Here is a 20,854-nt window from a genome sequence, read left to right as displayed (position 1 = left end):
TATTTCATTTTCTAAAATCCTGGTCATGACTCACAGTTCATGATGTTATAACCCACTTAGATGCTAACACCATAATCTGAAAAATATTACGTATATTATGTCTAATATTGGCCACTTGAAGTATGGCTAGCCTAAATTGATCTATGTTGTAAGTATAAAATTCACACCAGCTTGTGAAAACAAATTACGAAAGAAAAGTCTTTAAGATATCATTAACAATTTTATATTGGCTAAATGTTGAAATAATCATATTTTGGATATATTGGATTAAATAAAATACACTATTAAAATTAATTAAATGTTTCTGTTTATGTGGTTACTAGAAAATTTAAAATTACACAGGGCGATCACATTCTATTTCTAGTAGACCACACTGCTCTAAGCTCAAGATTCAAATGTCAAACTCCTGTGAATATTAATACGTGAATATCCCACAAGCACTTACTCCATCTTCCCAACCCTCAGCCCTTCTGTCCTCCTTCTGCTCCCACCAATCTGTTTCTTCTGTTTCACTCACTCAGCTAAAGGCAACACAATTCACTCTGTGACAAGCCAGGAAAATGGAAAGACACATTTTCCTTTATTCCTCACATTCATATATTCACTGAGCACTATAATTACCTCTTAAATATGATATAAATCTGCAAGTTCTTTTCAATACCACCACAAATTCCATAGTTCAAAATGCCATCAGCTTTCACCTATATTATTACACCAGCTCCCATATGGTCTTCCTGCATCCTGGATCACCTCTTTCTAGCTGCCCTTTCAAATTTCAGTAAGAGCAAGCTTTCTAGGAAACAAACCTGAAGTCAATCCACTGAGTACTCCTCTGAATACGTTAATATTGTTGACAAATTCCTTTCTGATTTGAAGCATCAGAAAGGAGTATTTCCTCCATACCAAATAGTTTTCATTTCGTGCATGTGCCGTGATTCTTCTCCCTCCCAGACCTTTGCATCTGTCATTCGTTATGCTTAGAAAGCTCTTTTCATCTCTTTGTTCTTCGAGACAACCACTACTCATACTTCAGAGCTTAATTTACATTTTGCTTTCCCTCAAAATTTTTTTAAAAGGTTCCAGGTCTGGGTTATGTGCCCTTTTATGTGCTCCCAGAGCATCCTGAACTTCTGCAATAATATGTTTGGCTACTGTATTTTATACAGTAGTTTTATGTTGTATTTTATACTGTATTTTATACAGTAGTTGTTATATTGTATTTTATACAGTAGTTGTTCTTCTGTCTGTTTTTCTGTCTGTTTTTGCCCCCACAAGAATGTAAAATCTTTAAGTGCCTGTTTTCATACTTATTTGACCACCCTATTTCTAGAATCTTGCATGATGTCTAGCCCTAATAGGATCAAAAACTACTTACAAAGCAACTGAATAGCTACATGAATAGATGGATGAATAAACGCATGAATGGATGGATGGATTAATGAAATCGTTTGTATGACTTAAAGTTTTCAGAGGAGTATCATATTTGGAAGGCAGTAAGGAAGTCTGTGTAGTTGATGGTAAAGGCAATTGGGAAGTTTGTTAGGCACAATAGGTCAAAATTTGTTTTTGAAGTCCTGTTACTTCACCTTTCTTTGTTTCACTTTCTTAAAACAGGAAACTCTTTTCTATGATCATTCTTCCAGGGCCTGGCTCTTCATCTGCAATCCAGTAATATCCCTAATGTCAAAAACTACTGGTTTAATTCATGCCATTTTCAAAGAGGACTATTGAATTCTGATGTGGCTTCAAACATTTAGGGTAGGCATATCTAATGGAGAACTTGCAGCCACACTGACTTGTAGTGAAATATCTGTTTTGAGCCTGCCCAGTGTTGCTTAAATTGTAGTTTTCCTTGCCAGCTATTCATACAAGAGATGTGAGAAGCACCATAAAAGGCGTTGTGAGGAGTTGTGGGGGAGTGAGGGAGAGAAGAGGTTGAAAAGCTTATTAGCTGCTTTACGGTAAAAGTGAGCTCTTACGGGAATGTAGTTTTAGCCCTCCAGGGATTCTATTTAGCCCGCCAGGAATTAACCTTGACTATAAATAGGCCATCAGTGACCTTTCCAGAGAATGTTCAGAGACCTCAACTTTGTTTGGAGATCTTGTGTGGGTGGAACTTCCTGTTTGCACACAGAGCAGCATAAAGCCCAGTTGCTTTGGGAAGTGTTTGGGACCAGATGGATTGTAGGGAGTAGGGTACAATACAGTCTGATCTCCTCCAGCTCCTTCTTTCTGCAACATGGGGAAGAACAAACTCCTTCATCCAAGTCTGGTTCTTCTCCTCTTGGTCCTCCTGCCCACAGATGCCTCAGTCTCTGGAAAACCGTGAGTTCCACACAGAGAGCATGAAGCATGAACCTAGAGTCCTTCATTTATTGCAGATTTTTCTTTATATCATTCCTTTTTCTTTCCTATGATACTGTCATCTTCTTATCTCTAAGGTTCCTTCCAGATTTTGTAAATCTAGTTTACTCATTACTTGCTTACTTTTAATCATTCTTCCCCAACTCTCTGAACCTCTAATATGCAAAGCCTTCCTAAGGAGTGTCAGAAATTTTCAGTTTTTTTAAAAGTATAATTTTTAGATATTCATGTTCATTTTGATCTACTTGAGACCATGCTATTTATCTTTTCTTACTTCCTCTTTCTTAAGGGTCCATTTTCTATTTTATAAAAATAAAGACAATTCTCTCCCACAACCAAACATGGAACAATGCCCTGGAGTATAAAAATCTGTAGAGTGCCAAATAAAGGAACAATTTGAAATACTGGTGTTGATATTGAAAAAGCAAGGGACTCTAATGTCAGAAGAGAAATCCTTTTGCAGATGAGGTGGTGATGAATTCTTTGTTTCAACACAACTGAAGGAGGAACTAAAGGAAATACCAGCTGATGAGTGATGAGAAGGGATTCTTGATAATAGAGTACTAGGTGATTTTTAGCATCTAATGCAGAAGTTGCAAGAAGTGGTAACAATGATGCAATTGTTTTCCCTGCCATTTGTTTACTTTTATGTGAACCATTCTTCTTAGCACTTATATCTACACAAAACAAAAATAGTAACAGAATTAATGTTAGACCTTGTTTAATTCTTGCAGTAAGGACTATTCATCCATGGATACATAAATTCACTGGGGGGGGAAAACAGCTCATCATTCTCATTAAAGATGTGCTTCAAAAGTATTTTAGTTTTATATCTAATATGTATGAATCATACTTTGTAATCTATTTATTTTGTTTTGATCAGTTATATACAAGTATTTTTGAACATAGCTCAATCAGAAGGAAATGTTTAATGTTTATAAATTTATGGTCACATTCTATTTAAAAGAGGAGTTAAAGTTAAATTTACCTACCCACATATGTTACATATATATGTATTTATGTATATGTATACATATATGTATATATGTGAACATAAGTATACATACATATAGGTATAGATGCTTGACAATAAAGAAGTGAGAATAATTCACAAAATTTTTTGAAATATAAAAATTTAGGATAAATTTCTGTATGGTAATTGGCATGGAAATTCAAATTCAAAAAGGAAAAAAGGAGAACGATATTAAATATCAGACCATTAAAAGAATTTTTTAATGTATTTTTAAATAGTGATAGTAGGCATCTTGTACTACAGTGTTTATTATTCCATAAGAAAATTGTAAAAGTAATCTAAGCATTAATTTAAAATATCATCAAAAATAATATCTTTTGCTATTGCTTAAAATCATGATAAAAATATGTTTACTTGAAAATATGTAAGGAGTGCACAGTGTCCAAAAATTATTTTAGGAGTTCTGTGAGCAAAACTGTACAAAAACTACGGGGTTGATCTTAAATTATATGTCAGGGTACTGAGAAGGTTTCTGTACTGCACATGAGTTACCAAGGTCTAAAGTCAATCACCAGAGGACCATTTTTGGATGGAGCCATTGTCTAATCATGAGCTGAAAGGCAAATATTTAAAATGCAAACATCCATGGTTAGGTAACACTCTTAAGACCTTATTAGCTGCTTACCACAACTGAGACTGTGAAGTAATGGCTCACTTTCTTTGAGGCTCAGATTCCGTATCTGTGGAGCGGAAGCGAGTGCTTACCATACAATTTTCATAGGGCTGCTGAATGTGTGTATGTATGTATGTGTGTATATATATTTTAATGAAACTTCTATAATTTGATTAGTTTTTGTAATGTCCGCATGACGGAGAGCTTGCTTACTTTTTACAGCAACTTGAAGGTAAAAATAGATTTTACAACATGAACAAATGTAACTACATATTTTTATTTGAATTCAGATGTTCACAAATTGTTCCTTAAAGTGAAGCATGCCTACAAGTTTTAATCTCTTTGAGACCTACCTCAGGTAAAATGTTCACTGCCATGGCATGTGAGGGAAAAGGGAAACAATTCTTATGCATGGCCTTCAACAGCCAAATTTCATGCTCATCAGTATGTCTTCTCTTGGTGTAGCACTGATGATGATAATTATGATGATGGAAAAAAGTGCTGTTGATAGCAATGCTTCTCTTCCTTCACTTTCCTCTAACTGAACCGTCTCATTCCCAGGCAGTATATGGTGCTGGTCCCCTCCCTGCTCCACACTGAGACCACTGAGAAGGGCTGTGTCCTTCTGAGCTACCTGAATGAGACAGTGACTGTAAGTGCTTCCTTGGAGTCTGTCAGGGGAAACAGGAGCCTCTTCACTGACCTGGAGGCGGAGAACGACGTACTCCACTGTGTCGCCTTCGCTGTGAGTGTGGCTGTTTGACTTAGTATACTTGGGTCTTTTAGTCAGGGTCATACAAATCTAGTATTCTGTCAAGATGAGGCTTTGGGAGGCTGGTAAGAACTTCAGAAAGGAATCCAAATGTAGCAAACTAAGTATACACATTAAGGAGGAACGCATGACTCTCCAGCCACGGGAGACAAATATTTACAGGCACACAAAAAAACAACTTAATAATCAAATAGAAACCCTATTAGCCAGAAAGGGGGGAAAAAAAAAGAAAATGTGACTTCTTCAAATTAAGATGGAAAAAATATTAATAAAGCAAACTAGGCCAAGGCTCAACATGAGCTACCAGTGGTGGACTGACAGGAACACATCACTCCACACTACTTCTAAGAGTAAAAATTGTACAAATTACCCTGAGCAAAGGTGTAATATCTCTTCAGAGTTGTCCACATGTGAGATGCTTACAGCCTAGTGTCAGTAAAATATGGATTTTTTTTCCATAGCCTTTAAAACATGCTTCGACCATGCCCTTTTAGCATGTAACATCAACCTGGTAAAGCTCAGTGTATAATTGAATCAAGACTGTTTTTTCTGAGCTGTATGAAGATGCAGATCTCACTTATGACCTCTCTTACTGATGTATTTTCCTCCACCTTGTGTCCTGTCTCCCCATTTGTAAAATGGCAGAAGTGATTCCTGTCCATGCAAGCTTTCCCTGCTGAGAACAAGGGAGTAAAGTTAAGGAAGAAGGGCAAGATCTCCAGGGAAAAGTGGAACAGCAAATAGGGGAGGAGACCTGCGGGTGCTGAATGGGGTTTCAGGATCTGTCCCGTATTTCAGGTCCCAAAGTCTTCATCCAATGAGGAGGTAATGTTCCTCACTGTCCAAGTGAAAGGACCAACCCAAGAATTTAAGAAGCGGACCACAGTGATGGTTAAGAACGAGGACAGTCTGGTCTTTGTCCAGACAGACAAATCAATCTACAAACCAGCGCAGACAGGTATGAAGAACCCTACAGACAGGACAACTTCAAAAACCAAAGATCTTCTTCCCCTGGATGTTCCCCAGGCAAAGTTCCTATAATCTTGGTTCCTTAATAGCTTGTCTTACCAGCCTACAGGCCTACTTTGGGTTTGGGGGTCTCATGAAAAATATTTCTGTTTCAGTGAAATTTCGTGTCGTCTCCATGGATGAAAACTTTCACCCCCTGAATGAGTTGGTGAGTTTTCTATTATCTACATCAAATGATTGTCTGTATAAACAGGCTGGGAACCTGTTTTTTGTGCTGAGGGAAGTCCAGGGAGAGGAAGAATCTGGTATCATTAACAGTAACTTCTGGCATTACAACAGCACAAGATACTAATCCAAAACATCATTCCAGGTAAAGAAAGTAGGTAATTCTTTCTGTCTTGGTGCTGGTACTCAGTCAGTTGTCACACAATTAAATTTATTTTCGGATAGTTCTTAATTAGGACAATTAGAAAGATACATTCAATAGCAGACACAGATAAACCCTCAAAGAACCTAAGCTCAAAAAACATTTTAAAGATTTAGATTTTTTCTATACACATCTACCAAAATCTCCACTATAAAGGAAAGTCAGGGTAATTAATTTGTTCCTCAAGACTAACCCTTGGTATCTGTGATAAGAAACAATTCTTTCTATTGTAATGCAGACATCAACCCAAAGTCTTCATTTTTCTCTCCCAAATCAACTTCTTCACATTTTCTTGTCTCAAAAAGAGGCAACTCTTCTCTTCTAGCTCCAGAGACAAAAGATATGGCCTAGTTCTTTTTTCTCTTTCTCTCATACCCACATCCACTTCACTGGAAAATCATATTGGCTTAAAATATGTTCAGACTGTTTCTTATCATCTGAACTACTGCTGCAAGCTAGTCCTAGCCAATGTCATCTCTAAATAAGATCATTGCAGTAACCTTCAAAGTGGTCTCCCAGCTTCTACTTTCACTCCTCTGTCTAAAATGAGGCACCACACCCATCACTCTGTCAGCCTAACTCGGCTTTGTTTTTCTATTGGCACTTACCACCATTCTATACGTATTGGTTTTTAAAAATCTGCCTGTTTCTATTATAACATAAGCTCCATTAAAGCAGACATATTGTTCTTTTGTGCATGGTTATATTCTCAATACCTAGAATGATACACAGCACATGAGAAGGTACTTAATAAAGATTAGTTTTTAAAAATGAATAAACATTGATAGTAGCTCCTTTATCATTGTTTATTCATTTTTAAAAGTAATATTTATTAAACTAATACTTATTAATGAAATATGTGCATTCCTCCTCATTCTTAGAACTACCTAAGAATTCTATGACCCATCTTAATGATTACATCTGAACATATTTACTTATAGTTACATAAGTGTTTATTTCTCAACCTGTAAAATTGCATAGCAAAGGATTGATCTTCACTAGGTTGCTATAAGCACTTGAGACATGTTAATAAATCCATTTTTAGTAAATGGCACTTTACATGTGTATTTCTTGCTGAAGGCCTAGTAAGTTCTTAACATTATTTATTAATTGCACGATAATGATTATGGATGATAATTATTATCATTATCCATATAATTATCCAATCATGGATAATGATTATTATCAGGCATTGCATGCCTGTATCAATAAATGGAGTACCCATCCCCTCAAACATTTATTCTTTGTGTTACGAATAAATTCAATTACACTTTTAGTTATTTTTAAATGTACAATTAAATTATTTTTTACTATACTCACCCTGTTATGCTAGCAAATACTAGCTGCTTTGCTTATAAATGAGATTTAAGAATATTTGAAAATAATTATAAACTTCTTCTTTTTTCTTTTGTCTTTCAGATTCCACTAGTATACATTCAGGTAAGCAACATGAAACATTCCATATTAGAAGGAAAGCAATACATATAGGGAAAATGTTCTTATTTCAGAGGTTTTTACAATATCTCAGAAACTTGTCATTAAAGGAGAAGCCTTCCAACTCCCATAGAGCTAGATGGCTATAACTCATCTCCTCTCCTCACCCTTTACTACTACCCCATTTGTCCTTTTTGTAGCTAACTTAGGGTTTCCATATATATCTTTTATTAGCTCCAATGCTCCAGGTGCTTTTGTAAGTTACAATTAATTTACTCATAGGATCCCAAAGGAAATCGCATCGCACAATGGCAGAGTTTCCAGTTAGAGGGTGGCCTCAAGCAGTTTTCTTTTCCCCTCTCATCAGAGCCCTTCCAGGGCTCCTACAAGGTGGTGGTACAGAAGAAATCAGGTAGAAGGACAGAGCACCCTTTCACCGTGGAGGAATTTGGTATGGATCATGAAAAGTCATCGCATATTATTTTTCTTCATATTTAAACTCTTAGGGCCTGGAATTTAAGCTCATTTGGAGTCTTTCCATTTCCCATGGGTGACATTGGGCTTGGAGTAGAATTAATTACACCTAAGTCCAATGAGGACATCAGTGATTTGCGAATACGACTTCACATAGCTTGGTTATTTTCTGTGGCAATATTTAATACCAACCCCCCGAAATTAAAACATTCTTGTTTTAATGGAGTTTTCCATAATTAATTAAGCATACAGTGATCTCTCATAGTCCCTCAACTGAAATCTTCATTTGAGAGGAGGTTAGATAAGAATAGATTGGAGAGCAGAGCTACCTTTTCAGAGCCCTAAAATATTATTAGGGAACTGTTACAGGGAACCTGAAAATAGGAATTCCCCCAAAGTTGAAAACTAATCACCAACCTTCTTTATCACCAATCAACAGTTCTTCCCAAGTTTGAAGTACAAGTAACAGTGCCAAAGATAATCACCATCTTGGAAGAAGAGATGAATGTATCAGTGTGTGGCCTGTGAGTTCATTTTTTAAAAATCTTTTGTGGGGGATTATTTAAAAGAGACTCACTATTTGGGATATTTTAACTACTCTCTCTGGGAGCAGTGGCAACACAAAAATTTTAAGTGCTTTGACAGCATCCTCGTCTGTAGAATGTTATTCTCCTGTTGCTTTTCTATTTTTCCTTTTTATTTTCTTTCACGTTCTTATCAGCATTATTCTATCATGAGGTAAGATACTGTTTCTAGAGAGGTTATGCTAATAGGATTGATTCTGAAAGTGACAAAACTACACACACACACACACACACACACACACACACACACAAAATGGGGAAGGGTGGATAGTGTTGAAGGGTATTGGCTCTGCCTTAACCAAAAATAACCAAACGTATATTAGGGAGATAATTAACACATGGCTATAAGGGGAAATTCAATCATCAACAGATCATTTACCTGACCTTGCATGCTTACTGGAAAAATCACTTAGATTCAGAATTTGTAGAGATAGGCATACAACTGAAATCTCATCTAACTCACTAGTCTACCTAAGGCTGGTCTACATACCTGTCTGCACTGACATTTTTACTGAAGAGACAGAACGTGATCTCTCAAGACAGTCTGTTCCAACCTTGAAAACTCTTGTTTCCTGGATCTTATGTTCGTGTCCGTGGCGGCACACAGTAGCTAGTGGCAGAAAGAGCAGGTATAGTGAAGGAATCAGTCCTGCCCAAAGATCACACATGTGATACACCTACTATTCAGCTAGGCCCCTGCTCCAGTTCTGTCTCACAGTGATGGCCAAGTTCCTGGTTCCTCATAACTGGTGTGATCTTGCAAATAGACATACAGAGGACATTCTCAAATAGGAAAGGAGACAAATGCACTTGAAAACCCAGCAATTGTCTATGACATATTTATGACACAATCCCACTTTTGTAAAAAAGTAAACAGGCCCAGCGCGGTGGCTCATGCCTGTAATCCCAGCACTTTGGGAGGCCGAGGCGGGCAGATCACGAGGTCAGGAGATCAAGACCATCCTGGCTAACACAGTGAAACCCCGTCTCTACTAAAAAATACAAAAAATTAGCCAGGCATGGTGGCGGGCGCCTGTAGTCCCAGCTACTCGGGAGGCTGAGGCAGGAGAATGGCATGAACCCGGGAGGTAGAGGTTGCAGTGAGCCGAGATCATGCCACTGCACCCCAGCCTGGGTGACAGAGCGAGACTCAGTCTCAAAAAAAAAAAAAGTAAACAAATGAAACTCGATATAGAGATGGCTGCACATGGGGAGAGGATGATGGAAGAAGAGACACTATCGTACTAATAGTTTGTATTCCTAGGTAGACTTGAGGGTGTTTGGTTTTTTTTTTTGTTCTGTTTCGTTTTGCTGGTATTGTCTTCTCTTTTAAGAACAGGTTTAAGTTTTATAATAAGAAAGACTTTTTTAAGATAAAACTAAAAAAAATCAAGGAAAAAAAAAGAAATGATAAAAGAAGAATGTAGTAAATTTCAGCATGTTGCAATGGAGATTTCTATAAGAGCCATTACTGACTCTTGTCTTCAATATTGTGTGAGCCCAGCAGAGAGCAGAGGGAAGTATAGACGGGGAATATACTGTAGCTAAAGGGGAGATATAAATAGCTAGAAAATGGGGAGGTTCAGTGTCTGCTCTGATTCCTTTGGGAATGTTCTCATGACAGATACACATATGGGAAGCCTGTCCCAGGACATGTGACTGTGAGCATTTGCAGAAAGTATAGTGACGCTTCCAACTGCCATGGTGAAGATTCACAGGCTTTCTGTGAGAAATTCAGTGGACAGGTAGGTTGAACACTATTTTTTTCTAGAGAATAACAAGGCATTGTTGAAAAGCAGTGAGTTGCAGCATTTTTCTGATGCAGGAAGAGAACAATCTAGAAGAGAATTCCATGTTGGCTATTGTAATTTTTCAAAAAAAAATCATGAACTTAGCACAGTGGGAATTATTTATTTCTTGTAATTGCCCATTGTGAGTGTTTCAGAATGATAGACGCTGAGCCATCCAAAGCCTCCATGGGCATTCACTTCTACAAAGGAAGGAAAAAACCATACACCTCTTAACTGCCTTAGCTGGCCAGGGCATCAGTTCGGCTCTCTCTGTGAACAAGAACCTATCACATGGCCCCACCAAGAAGCCAGAGAGTTGACAAACACAGTCCCCATACAGGAGGCCGCTTCCCAACCGCAGCTGAATGTTACGGAGGAGGAACCAGACTTTGATGAGGAGTTCTGATGGTCAAGAGCAGATGTACTGTGTATTTCAAAATAGCAAGTGGACAGGACTTGAACCATTTCCAACACATAGAAATGATAAATACTTGAGTTGGTAGGCACCCTAAATCCCGCGATGTGATCATTACACATTCTATGCATGTAACAAAATATCTCTTGTACCCCATAAATATGTATAAATATTATGCATCCTTTGTACAAAAAAAAAATTACTCCTCAAATTTTAAGACATTTCTATCGCAATATATCTAGGGAATTTCAGATACCAAGGAATACATCTGTCAATTATACATGAGATATTGTTGTGAAATTTAATATTTAGTTGCTAGAGAATATTTATTGTGTCCTCGTCATAGAAAATGCCTACATGATGTTGTCCCCCCACAAAATCACACCAGGTTAACTGACCACTGATCTATTTAGTATAATATGCATTGTATTTTTGTATTTTATTTTCTCCCTTCTTAGCTAAACAGCCATGGCTGCTTCTATCAGCAAGTAAAAACCAAGGTCTTCCAGCTGAAGAGGAAGGAGTATGAAATGAAACTTCACACTAAGGCCCAGATCCAAGAAGAAGGAACAGGTTTGTGTACTACACGGGTATAAGAGAAAAAACAATAGGCATTGATTTTCTCAGCCAAATAATGAATTGTAAGTTGGGGGGAGGTGATAGCATTTTAGAGACATCATTCTTCCCAAAAAGAACAGATTTTTTTGTTCTTTTTCAGTGGTGGAATTGACTGGAAGGCAGTCCAGTGAAATCACAAGAACCATAACCAAACTCTCATTTGTGAAAGCGGACTCCCACTTTAGACAGGGGATTCCCTTCTTTGGGCAGGTGGAGTATTTTCCAGTTCACTCGTCAACCCATGTACTGTTACCTAATTAGCACAATAGTTATGGTTTCTGCTAAAACCATGCCGGGTTAATGTTATCATTTAATATAACCAAAGGTATAAAATATCACCAAGGCTTGATTAGTATAACCAAAGGTATAAAACTACATAAAAATAGATTTATTCTTCTGTAAATTTGTATATGAAATGTATGGAATTATCCTAAAGCCTTATTAAAATTAGTAGAGTTTTTCCCCCTTCTTTTGAAACAGCATTGTACAAGTCACTCAATCTCCTTCTCATGGTTTACCAGGCAGTCTCAGGTTTTTATGACATTTTCTCACAAGAATCTCAAAATTCATGCTGCCCAGTTTCATTACGATGCTAACACTAACTTTGTATGGAAACAGGTGGGTAGGTGGTTTTAATTTTTATTTTGAGGTATTAAAGATTCTACAATAATGTTTATTTCATGGATAGTATATTTACACTATTTTTCTATAACAAGTATATTTCTAAAACAGTGAACATGGGGTAAAACACTGCTATTTAAGGTTCTCAGATTTTTGAATTATGAATTTTCATATTATCTACCAAAAAAATCTTCTCTTACAATTTTTCTGTTGTCAGCAGATGTGCAAATGGATCTTTATGACTCTAGAAGTCTGAGATGACAGTTACATGTGCCTCAATGTATATTTACTGTGTATCATTTTCTTAATGTAAATGTTATAGGATTTCAGCTATGAAGGGTGTAAAACAGCATAGACTCAACAAAGTGGAGTACATTCTAGAAGGCTTGGTTGTGTCATGACACCAAAATGTATTCAACTTCCTAAAATGAAAGTGCAGCTCATTTTTAAATTTCTCAGAAATATAGTGTACTTTTTAAGTACATTTTATTGCTGCTAAATAACTATCCTATTTGTCATAAGACTCTCTAGCTAGAAGAAAATCAGAATTATGTGCCTATTCTTGTCTTTGTACATGCAGCCAACATTTCATTGGCAAACTTAGATTTTGTAAATCAATTACGAGCACTGTGGGGGTCAGCCTATTGTTCTTCCTGCTACCAAATGTAGCTTATACTGAAAAAGAATCGCCACCTTTACAATCTGAACTGGACTACTCAACTGCCGATACAACATTAGCAGTAAATTAGCTTTGGCAACTTATTTAATACTGTGTGCCTCTTTTCAATTTTACATTTTTCACATGGGAAGTGTGTCATAAAATCTACCTACCTTCCAAAAGGCTGAAGATCTAGGTTGAGAAGCAGAGACCATGTCTAAGACAACTAGAGAAACACACAGGACAATGTATTGGCAATTGTTTACTTGTGCACTTATGAGACTTCAGACACTAATCTATAGGAAGTTAATGGTCCACTCCAAAATAGGTGTTTGGGGCACAAATAAATTTAGTTAGTAGATTAAAATATTTCATTATCATATTACTCTAGTGCTCTGTGACTCTGTAGTAGGAGTTATATATAATAATACACAGCACTTCCAAAATATCTAGAAGACATTTTTCAGGTCACTCTTGTTATTATCCCGATCACTCTCTATCCCTTCACACTGCTCTGTTTTTCTTCTTAGGATTGATTACTACTAAATTAGTGTATGTTATGTATATATTTATTTAGCATCTATCTCTCACTAGACAGTAAGCTCTGTGATGGAAGAAACTTCGTTTTTTTTCACTGCTGTGTCCTCAGTGCCTGGAACCATGTTCAACATAGAGGAGGCACTAAAAAATGTGATAAAATGAATATGTTTGGTGCCTATTAGTTATTACCAATATAACTAATCCACAGCTTTTAATCTTCAGGTGCGCCTAGTAGATGGGAAAGGCGTCCCTATACCAAATAAAGTCATACTCATCAGAGGAAATGAAGCAAACTATTACTCCAATGCTACCACAGATGAGCATGGCCTTGTACAGTTCTCTATCAACACCACCAACGTTATGGGTACCTCTCTTACTGTTAGGGTAAGTTTGGAAAGAAGTTACCAATGACATGAAGTAGCCTTGAAAACAAGGTTGCAACCTAAGGGTGAGAAAATTTCCAAACTGTGTTTAGTTCTATGGAGAGAAAAAAACTAGCAATTAGAAACCAATTTAAGGTTAACTTTTTTAAAGTTTATGAAAAGAAGGCAGTATATTGTTGTGATTAAAAGTGCGGGTTAGACTTTAGCGGTGTTGTTGGGAATGTAAAATGGCACAGCCACTGTGAAAAACAGTATAGTAGTTTCTGAAAAAATTAAAAAATAGAATTACAAAATGATCCAGTAATCCTACTTCTGGACATATATTCAAAAGAATCGAAAGCAAGGTCTCAAAGAGATATTTGCACACCCATGTTCATAGCTGCACTATTCACAATAGCTGAGAGATTGAGGCTACCCAAATGTCCATCAAGGGATGAACAGGTAAACAAAATGTGGTATATAAATACAACAGAATATTATGCAGCCTGAGAAGGGAAGGAAATCCTGTCACATGCTACAGCATGAATGACCCTTGAGGACATTATGGTAAGTGAAATAAGCTAGTCACAAGAAGACCAATACTATATGATTCACTTACATGGGGTTTCCAAAGTAGTCAAAATCAGAGAAATAGAAAACAGGATGGTGGTTGCCAAGGGCTAGGGAAAGAGAGAAATGGGGAATTGTTCTTGTTGGTATTCAGGTTTAGTTTTACAAGATGAAAAGTTCTGGAGATCTGTTGCACAACAGATATACTTAACACTACCAAACTGTACACTAAAGAATAATGAAGATGGTAATTTTATGTTGTATGTGCGTGTGTGTGTGTTTATAATAATTATTTTGAAAAGTGTGAATTCCAGAATCTGAATCAGATAAAGTGGTTAAAAATACTGGCTCAACCCTATTTTAAGGAATTAACTAAAACCTCTGTGCTTCATTTCCTTATCTGTAAAATGATTGCAATATTAACACCTAACTCTTGGGGTGGTTGCAAAGATTAAGTGAAATAATGCATGTTGAAGCACTTAGTAAGCCCCCTTTAACTGTTAGATACTTTTACTATAAAAGCCAATTCTAACATAATTAGCATTTAGTTTTAAAAATATATACTCCAAAAATTATTACCTTACTTTATTTTGTCTTGCTATTCTAATTTTCTCCAGATGACCTGTTCATACCAGTATAACCTGTTCAGTATAGCATGCAGTCCTCTATTTATCAAGAGAGATGTAGACATGTCTATAGATATATGGATATACAATACATATTTAATATATATTACATAATCATGATAATGGAAAACCCCTGCCTCTTTAGAGTCCTTACATTGTTACAGAGAAATAAATAATACGTTTTATTTATTTAGCTTTAATAGATGGCATAAAAGCACCTACCTCTGATAAACTCAAATTTGAACATTTACTCATTTGAAAAAGTGCTTTGAATGCTTTCTACGTGCCAGGCGTTGTGCTAGTCTTGACAATGAAATTATTATTCCTACATGCTCCCTGTTTGGGGCGATCATCTATGTGTTGTCGCCAAAATATATATTAAGATATGAACAAAACGTTTTGCTCAAGGATTCACTAGTGCTATTGGGAGCTGGGGATGAAGGTAGAGGAAGCCTGAAAGGAGCTAAGGAATAACTTCTACAGGAAGAAAAGTTGGAAATATAACCCAAATAGGGCCTCTGAGGCATTAGAATCCAGACTGCAGGGAGCATTAAAAATAATCAGCCTAGGCCAGGCACGGTAGCTCACGCCTGTAATCCCAGCACTTTGGGAGGCTGAGGTGGGTGGATTGTGCGAGGCCAGGAGTTCGAGACCAGCCTAGGCAATGGGGTGAAACCCCATCTCTACAAAATATACAAAAAATTAGCTGGGTGGGGTGGCATGCACCTGTAGTCCTAGCAACTCAGGAGGCTGACTGGGAGGATCACTTGAGCCCCGGAGGCGGAGATTGCACTGAGCCAAGATCGTGCCACTGCACTCCAGCATGGGCAACAGAGCAAAACCCTGTCTCAAAAAAATAACCATAATAGCAATCAGCCTAAGATAGCCCAGAAGAGGTAGACTTCAGCTAATTCATCAGCTCAGCTCTTAAACCAATGCTTTTTACCAATGTCTTCTCAGACCCCTAAGGTTACAATATTTTATTTATTCATAATACCCATTCAAAATCCACCCTATAAAAGGCAGCTGCTTTCTGAAAGCACAGTTCTTCCATTTCTAGAAATTATTTACTCTCCTCAATGAAGTTTCATAGCTCCAGTGTCTCTAACTGCACAGGTAAAGCAGTCAAAGAAATTTCAAGCAAGCTAATCAGAGCAAAGGATGCCTCCTTTTATGCTCTTAAGAAATATATCTCTCAATCCCAGGAGGCTCTGCAGTGTAAAGTCACAAAGCATGCCTACATTTGAAGCAGGGAAACAAAATAAGGGGTCCTTCTCCCACTTTTCTTTGTGGAACAAAAGATTTCTAGCTACTAGTTAAGGTAGGACAGTAAACTTACGTAGTTTTGTGAGAACATTAATCTTTATGACATATAATCTAAAAATAATATAATTTTTCTAATTCATTAGGTCAAATACAAGGATCGTAGTCCCTGTTACGGCTACCAGTGGGTGTCAGAAGAACACGAAGAGGCACATCACACTGCTTATCTTGTGTTCTCCCCAAGCAAGAGCTTTGTCCACCTTGAGCCCGTGTCTCACGAACTACCCTGTGGCCAAACTCAGACAGTCCAGGCACATTATATTCTGAATGGAGGCGCCCTGCAGGGGCTAAAGAAGCTCTCCTTCTATTATCTGGTGAGAAGGGAGGTTACTGCATTGACTTCTCTGTAGACAAAAGCTCTCTTTGGAGCAAGTAATCATGAAGCTCTTTAGATGTCATGACTTCGACTTCTTATCCATGTTCCTTTTGAAAGTTTGACTTCTCTTGGGGTGAATTATTGCCAAAAGGGACTCAATAAAACAAGCATATTGAAGTGAGACTGAAGCGTGTTCTCTCTTTGGCACATTTAATTTCTTTTTATTTCCTTTTTTGCAGATAATGGCAAAGGGAGGCATTGTCCGAACTGGGACTCATGGACTGCTTGTGAAGCAGGAAGACAGTGAGTATTTCCATCATCTCTGCAATGCTGCCCCATTCTGACCCATTCAGCCTTACACCACGGAAGTATCAGAATACTTTCCCTTTTTTTCCATAGGTTTTTGGGGGAACAGGTGGTGTTTGGTCACATGAATAAATTCTTTAGTAGTGATTTCTGAGATTTTGGTGCACCCATCACCCGAGCAGTACACATTGTACCCAATTTGTAGTCTTTTATCCCTCACCCCACTTCCACCCTTCCCCCTGAATCCACAAAGTCCATTGTATCATTCTTATGCCTTTGCATCCTCATAGCTTAGCTGCCACTTCCTAATAGCTTAGCTGCCACTTCCTAATAGCTTAGCTCCTACTTATGAGTGAGAAGATACGATGTTTGGTTTTCCATTCCTGAGCTGGGAATATCAGGAATACTTTCAAGTAATGAGAGACCATTTCCATCTAATATTAATTAAAAGAAAGTTGAGGGAGCGAAAACAATAATGGTTTTTTTCTCACCCTTTATCAAATATGTGTTGTCTTTTTTTTCAGCCTATTGTCTTTGCGTTATTTAAAATGTTGGTGTGGGCCAGCTGTGATGGCTCATGCGTGTAATCCCAGTACTTTGGGAGAACAAGATGGGAGGATCTCTTGAGGTCAGGAGTTTGAGACCAGCCTGGTCAACATAGTGAGACCCCATCTCTATAAAAGTAAATAAATAAATAAATAAGAAAAAAAGGGGAAAAATAAAATACATAACATATTGTTGTGTATAATCTATGCTTAGTCCAAATTTTTAAACCATAAATATTCTTGAACCTCTTCTCAAAATGAGAATTGTGTTAGAGAATGGGGTGGAGAAAATGTATGATTTCAAGATATGTTGTATATACCAGGTCTTGTGCTGAGTCATTTATGTCATTTATATTATTATAAATATCTTTTTTCCCTTTCAAGATAGTTATGATTTATGAAGCATTAAATTGGGTACTTCTACCGACTGAACTGCACTCTTGCCATGAGCAAATATGTCATAATATAAACCTTTGAAGTTTGCTCCCAGTCTAGTAGACTCTAAAAGATAACTTGCTAGAAAAGTATCAGTAATCTACTCTCTCATTAGCTCTTGTAGCAACACAGAAGCACCATAGCAGGCTGAAGGAAACTTAATGCAACCTCTAAAGAATCTACATAGGCATCAAAAAATAACTTCTGAAGGAGCATGGTGTTCCTCTTATGGAGAAAGAATCAAATATTGGCTCATAGAAGGTTAAAGAGGATGTAGCATGAATACAATGTGTTAAACTCTTACTCTTACATCTCATAACTTCAGGTTCTATTTCCCTCTTCTAGTATGAGGCCTAGATCAAATGGTAGTGAACTGGATGTCTTCATACCCTTAATTAGCATCAGAACATTAGGTAGGTGAGCTGAAGCTTAAAGCTGGTGAAAAATCAATATAGTATATGATTTATGAGAGGAGAGACGGCTTTGATAGGGTTTTTTTTCTAAAGCTAAGAGTCCTTAGAGGCAGTCATCCATTTGTTACATCTACTGTTTATTATGTCTACTACATCTACTAATGGAAATAGTCATTAACCTATGATGGCTTCCTCTCATTCTCTTTGTGCCCCAGTGAAGGGCCATTTTTCCATCTCGATCCCTGTGAAGTCAGACATTGCTCCTGTCGCTCGGTTGCTCATCTATGCCGTTTTACCTACCGGGGACGTGATTGGGGATTCTGCAAAATATGATGTTGAAAATTGTCTGGCCAACAAGGTGGGTGTTTTAGATCATAAAATCTTCAACATTTAAAACTAGAAGTTACTACTGTTATCATTTGTTTTATACCTGTGAACATTAGGGCCAACAGGGTTAAACAAATTCCCCAGAGACATTCAGCAAGGCAGTGGCAGAGTCACGCTAAGAAGCAGAATCACTTGATTCCTAGTACAAAACTCTTAAACTTCTCCTAGCCGTGCCTCTTACCAAATACACAGTTCAGAGTATGTTATTCCCTTCTTCTATGATAAAATGTTGGGAAATATGTAAGCAAGTTTTTAAGACTACTAAGGAGCCAAAAGAAAAATGCAAGAGCACCCAGACCCATGCACGTTCCACCACAATTAATAAGCACCTTGCCGTGTATCAAAGATAAAAAAGTAATTTATAAGAATAATTAAAAATAATTCTACTGGCTCAAATGATTCTTGAGAATGAAAGAGAAGTGTAGGGAACAAAAAGCTTCAGGATTGACATAATGCCAACCCTCCACAAAATCAAGCAGAGTGGTTATACATTGTCCGTGAGGAACACTCTGCAAATGCGAGTGAATGCATGGGTAAACCGGGAAATTTGCTTTTCTGACCTTTTGTTCCAACTTCGCAGGTGGATTTGAGCTTCAGCCCATCACAGAGTCTCCCAGCCTTGCACGCCCACCTGCGAGTCACAGCGGCTCCTCAGTCCCTGTGCGCCCTCCGCGCTGTGGACCAAAGCGTGCTGCTCATGAAGCCTGATGCTGAGCTCTCCGCGTCCTCGGTGAGTTCCCGGCAGCCTCAGGAATCAAGAAGGGCCATGTCAGGGGCTCAGGGCAAGGAAAAATGACTGGATAAGTAGGATAAGATCAAGTAAAATTATATTTATCTAGAAATTAATAGTTTTGAGCTCTCTTGTGGGCTTTCATTAGTAAGGAATTATATATATATATAAAACTACTCACTTCTGCAGGTAAAAAAAAAACAAAAAATGTATCGCTTAATACAGTATGTTGAATCAAATAAAAGCATTTTTAAAAAGACAAAATGTGATGAAAATTAACAACCAAAAAAGGACTCGTTATTCAGGCATGTTAAGCTTCTTGCTCAAGAGCACATAGCAATACAAACTCAAATCTTCTGATTGTGTCAAGACATCCATATATACAAGGCTGGAGAGAATACAGAGCAGATTGTGAAAAGTGCTATAAGAGAAGTGCAGTTATGCAAAATAAAAGAAACGATTGACTGAGCAATCAGAGAAGCCATTCAGAAATTATATATTTAAAATGTTAAAAGACCATGCACTACCAAAAGTCCTTAAAATCCCAGAGCTCCATGCAACCAGTAATAGGAGTTGTCAAACTAGTTTCAACATTTCAAAAAGCCTAACAAAAGTGATACATGTACCTGCACTAAGACTACACAGGCTAAATGAAATATCAGATTTAGAAGAATTATGGCTGGACGTGGTGGCTCACGCCTGTAATCCCAACACTTTGGGAGGCCAAGGCAGGCAGATCACTTGAGGTCAGGAGTTTGAGACCAGTCTGGCCAATATGATGAAACCCCGTATCTACTAAAAATACAAAAATTAGTCAGGCGTGGTGGCGGGAGCCTGTCATCCCAGCTACTCAGGAGGCTGAGGCAGGAGAATCGCTTGAACCCAGGAGGTGGAGGTTGAGTGAGCCGAGATCGTGCCACTGCACTCCAGCCTAGGCAATAGAGCAAGACTTGGTCTCAAAAAAAAAAAAAAAAAAAAGAATTATATCAGTAGAAATAATTGCTGTCCCAAGCTACACATAATTTCTGAGGGAACATATGTATTATCTCTGAGGAACAAAACTTAGGAAAAATGAATTACTATATAATTGACATTGATAACAGAACTCTTTGAAAACATGGAGCTAATAGAAGAAATACCAAAAGGGTATGCTGAATTGGAACAACAAAAGCTAGTTAATAGCATGTACTAATAGTAGTTTGCTCACATCTTCAAATTTTTAATATGAGAACAATTGTAATAACCTCTTACTGAAGTTTTTTCTACTACCATAATTTAACAAAGAGAAATTTATATTTTTATTTTCCTGAAATAGAAACTTATAAGAAAATATTTCTTACTTGTTTGTCCTTCTAATGGGATTTTAACTGAAAATATTAGAATACTTCTAAAGGAAGCATTAAGTACATTTCGACAGTAGGATCTCAAGAGGATATGTGGGAAAATAATATACATTTTATATTTTTATAACATAATTTTATAATTCTCAAAGAATTTTTCAAATTATATCAACCCTGATGGGTATATAA

At 37.3% G+C, this 20,854-nt stretch overlaps 1 protein-coding gene across 1 annotated transcript in view; it reads left to right on the top strand.

The window, feature by feature from the left end:
* The first annotated feature begins 2,133 nt into the window (after nucleotides 1-2,133).
* LOC129009784 (alpha-2-macroglobulin) overlaps nucleotides 2,134-20,854 on the top strand; it is a 50,310-nt gene continuing 31,589 nt past the window's right edge. Inside the window, exons 1-15 of the mRNA XM_054443338.1 lie at nucleotides 2,134-2,325; nucleotides 4,572-4,755; nucleotides 5,581-5,740; nucleotides 5,907-5,959; nucleotides 7,598-7,618; nucleotides 7,895-8,063; nucleotides 8,526-8,610; nucleotides 10,295-10,415; nucleotides 11,334-11,448; nucleotides 11,594-11,703; nucleotides 13,535-13,696; nucleotides 16,280-16,507; nucleotides 16,749-16,812; nucleotides 18,424-18,566; nucleotides 19,176-19,325. Coding sequence (XP_054299313.1) covers nucleotides 2,240-2,325; nucleotides 4,572-4,755; nucleotides 5,581-5,740; nucleotides 5,907-5,959; nucleotides 7,598-7,618; nucleotides 7,895-8,063; nucleotides 8,526-8,610; nucleotides 10,295-10,415; nucleotides 11,334-11,448; nucleotides 11,594-11,703; nucleotides 13,535-13,696; nucleotides 16,280-16,507; nucleotides 16,749-16,812; nucleotides 18,424-18,566; nucleotides 19,176-19,325 — 1,851 coding nt within the window. The 5' untranslated portion in view covers nucleotides 2,134-2,239. The remainder of the gene's footprint in view (nucleotides 2,326-4,571; nucleotides 4,756-5,580; nucleotides 5,741-5,906; nucleotides 5,960-7,597; nucleotides 7,619-7,894; nucleotides 8,064-8,525; nucleotides 8,611-10,294; nucleotides 10,416-11,333; nucleotides 11,449-11,593; nucleotides 11,704-13,534; nucleotides 13,697-16,279; nucleotides 16,508-16,748; nucleotides 16,813-18,423; nucleotides 18,567-19,175; nucleotides 19,326-20,854) is intronic.

Source organism: Pongo pygmaeus, chromosome 10 (genome assembly GCF_028885625.2).
Source record: "Pongo pygmaeus isolate AG05252 chromosome 10, NHGRI_mPonPyg2-v2.0_pri, whole genome shotgun sequence".
Classification (NCBI taxonomy): domain Eukaryota; kingdom Metazoa; phylum Chordata; class Mammalia; order Primates; family Hominidae; genus Pongo; species Pongo pygmaeus.
Note: the sequence above shows the minus strand (reverse complement) of the source record. Positions and strands in the feature narration are given on the sequence as shown.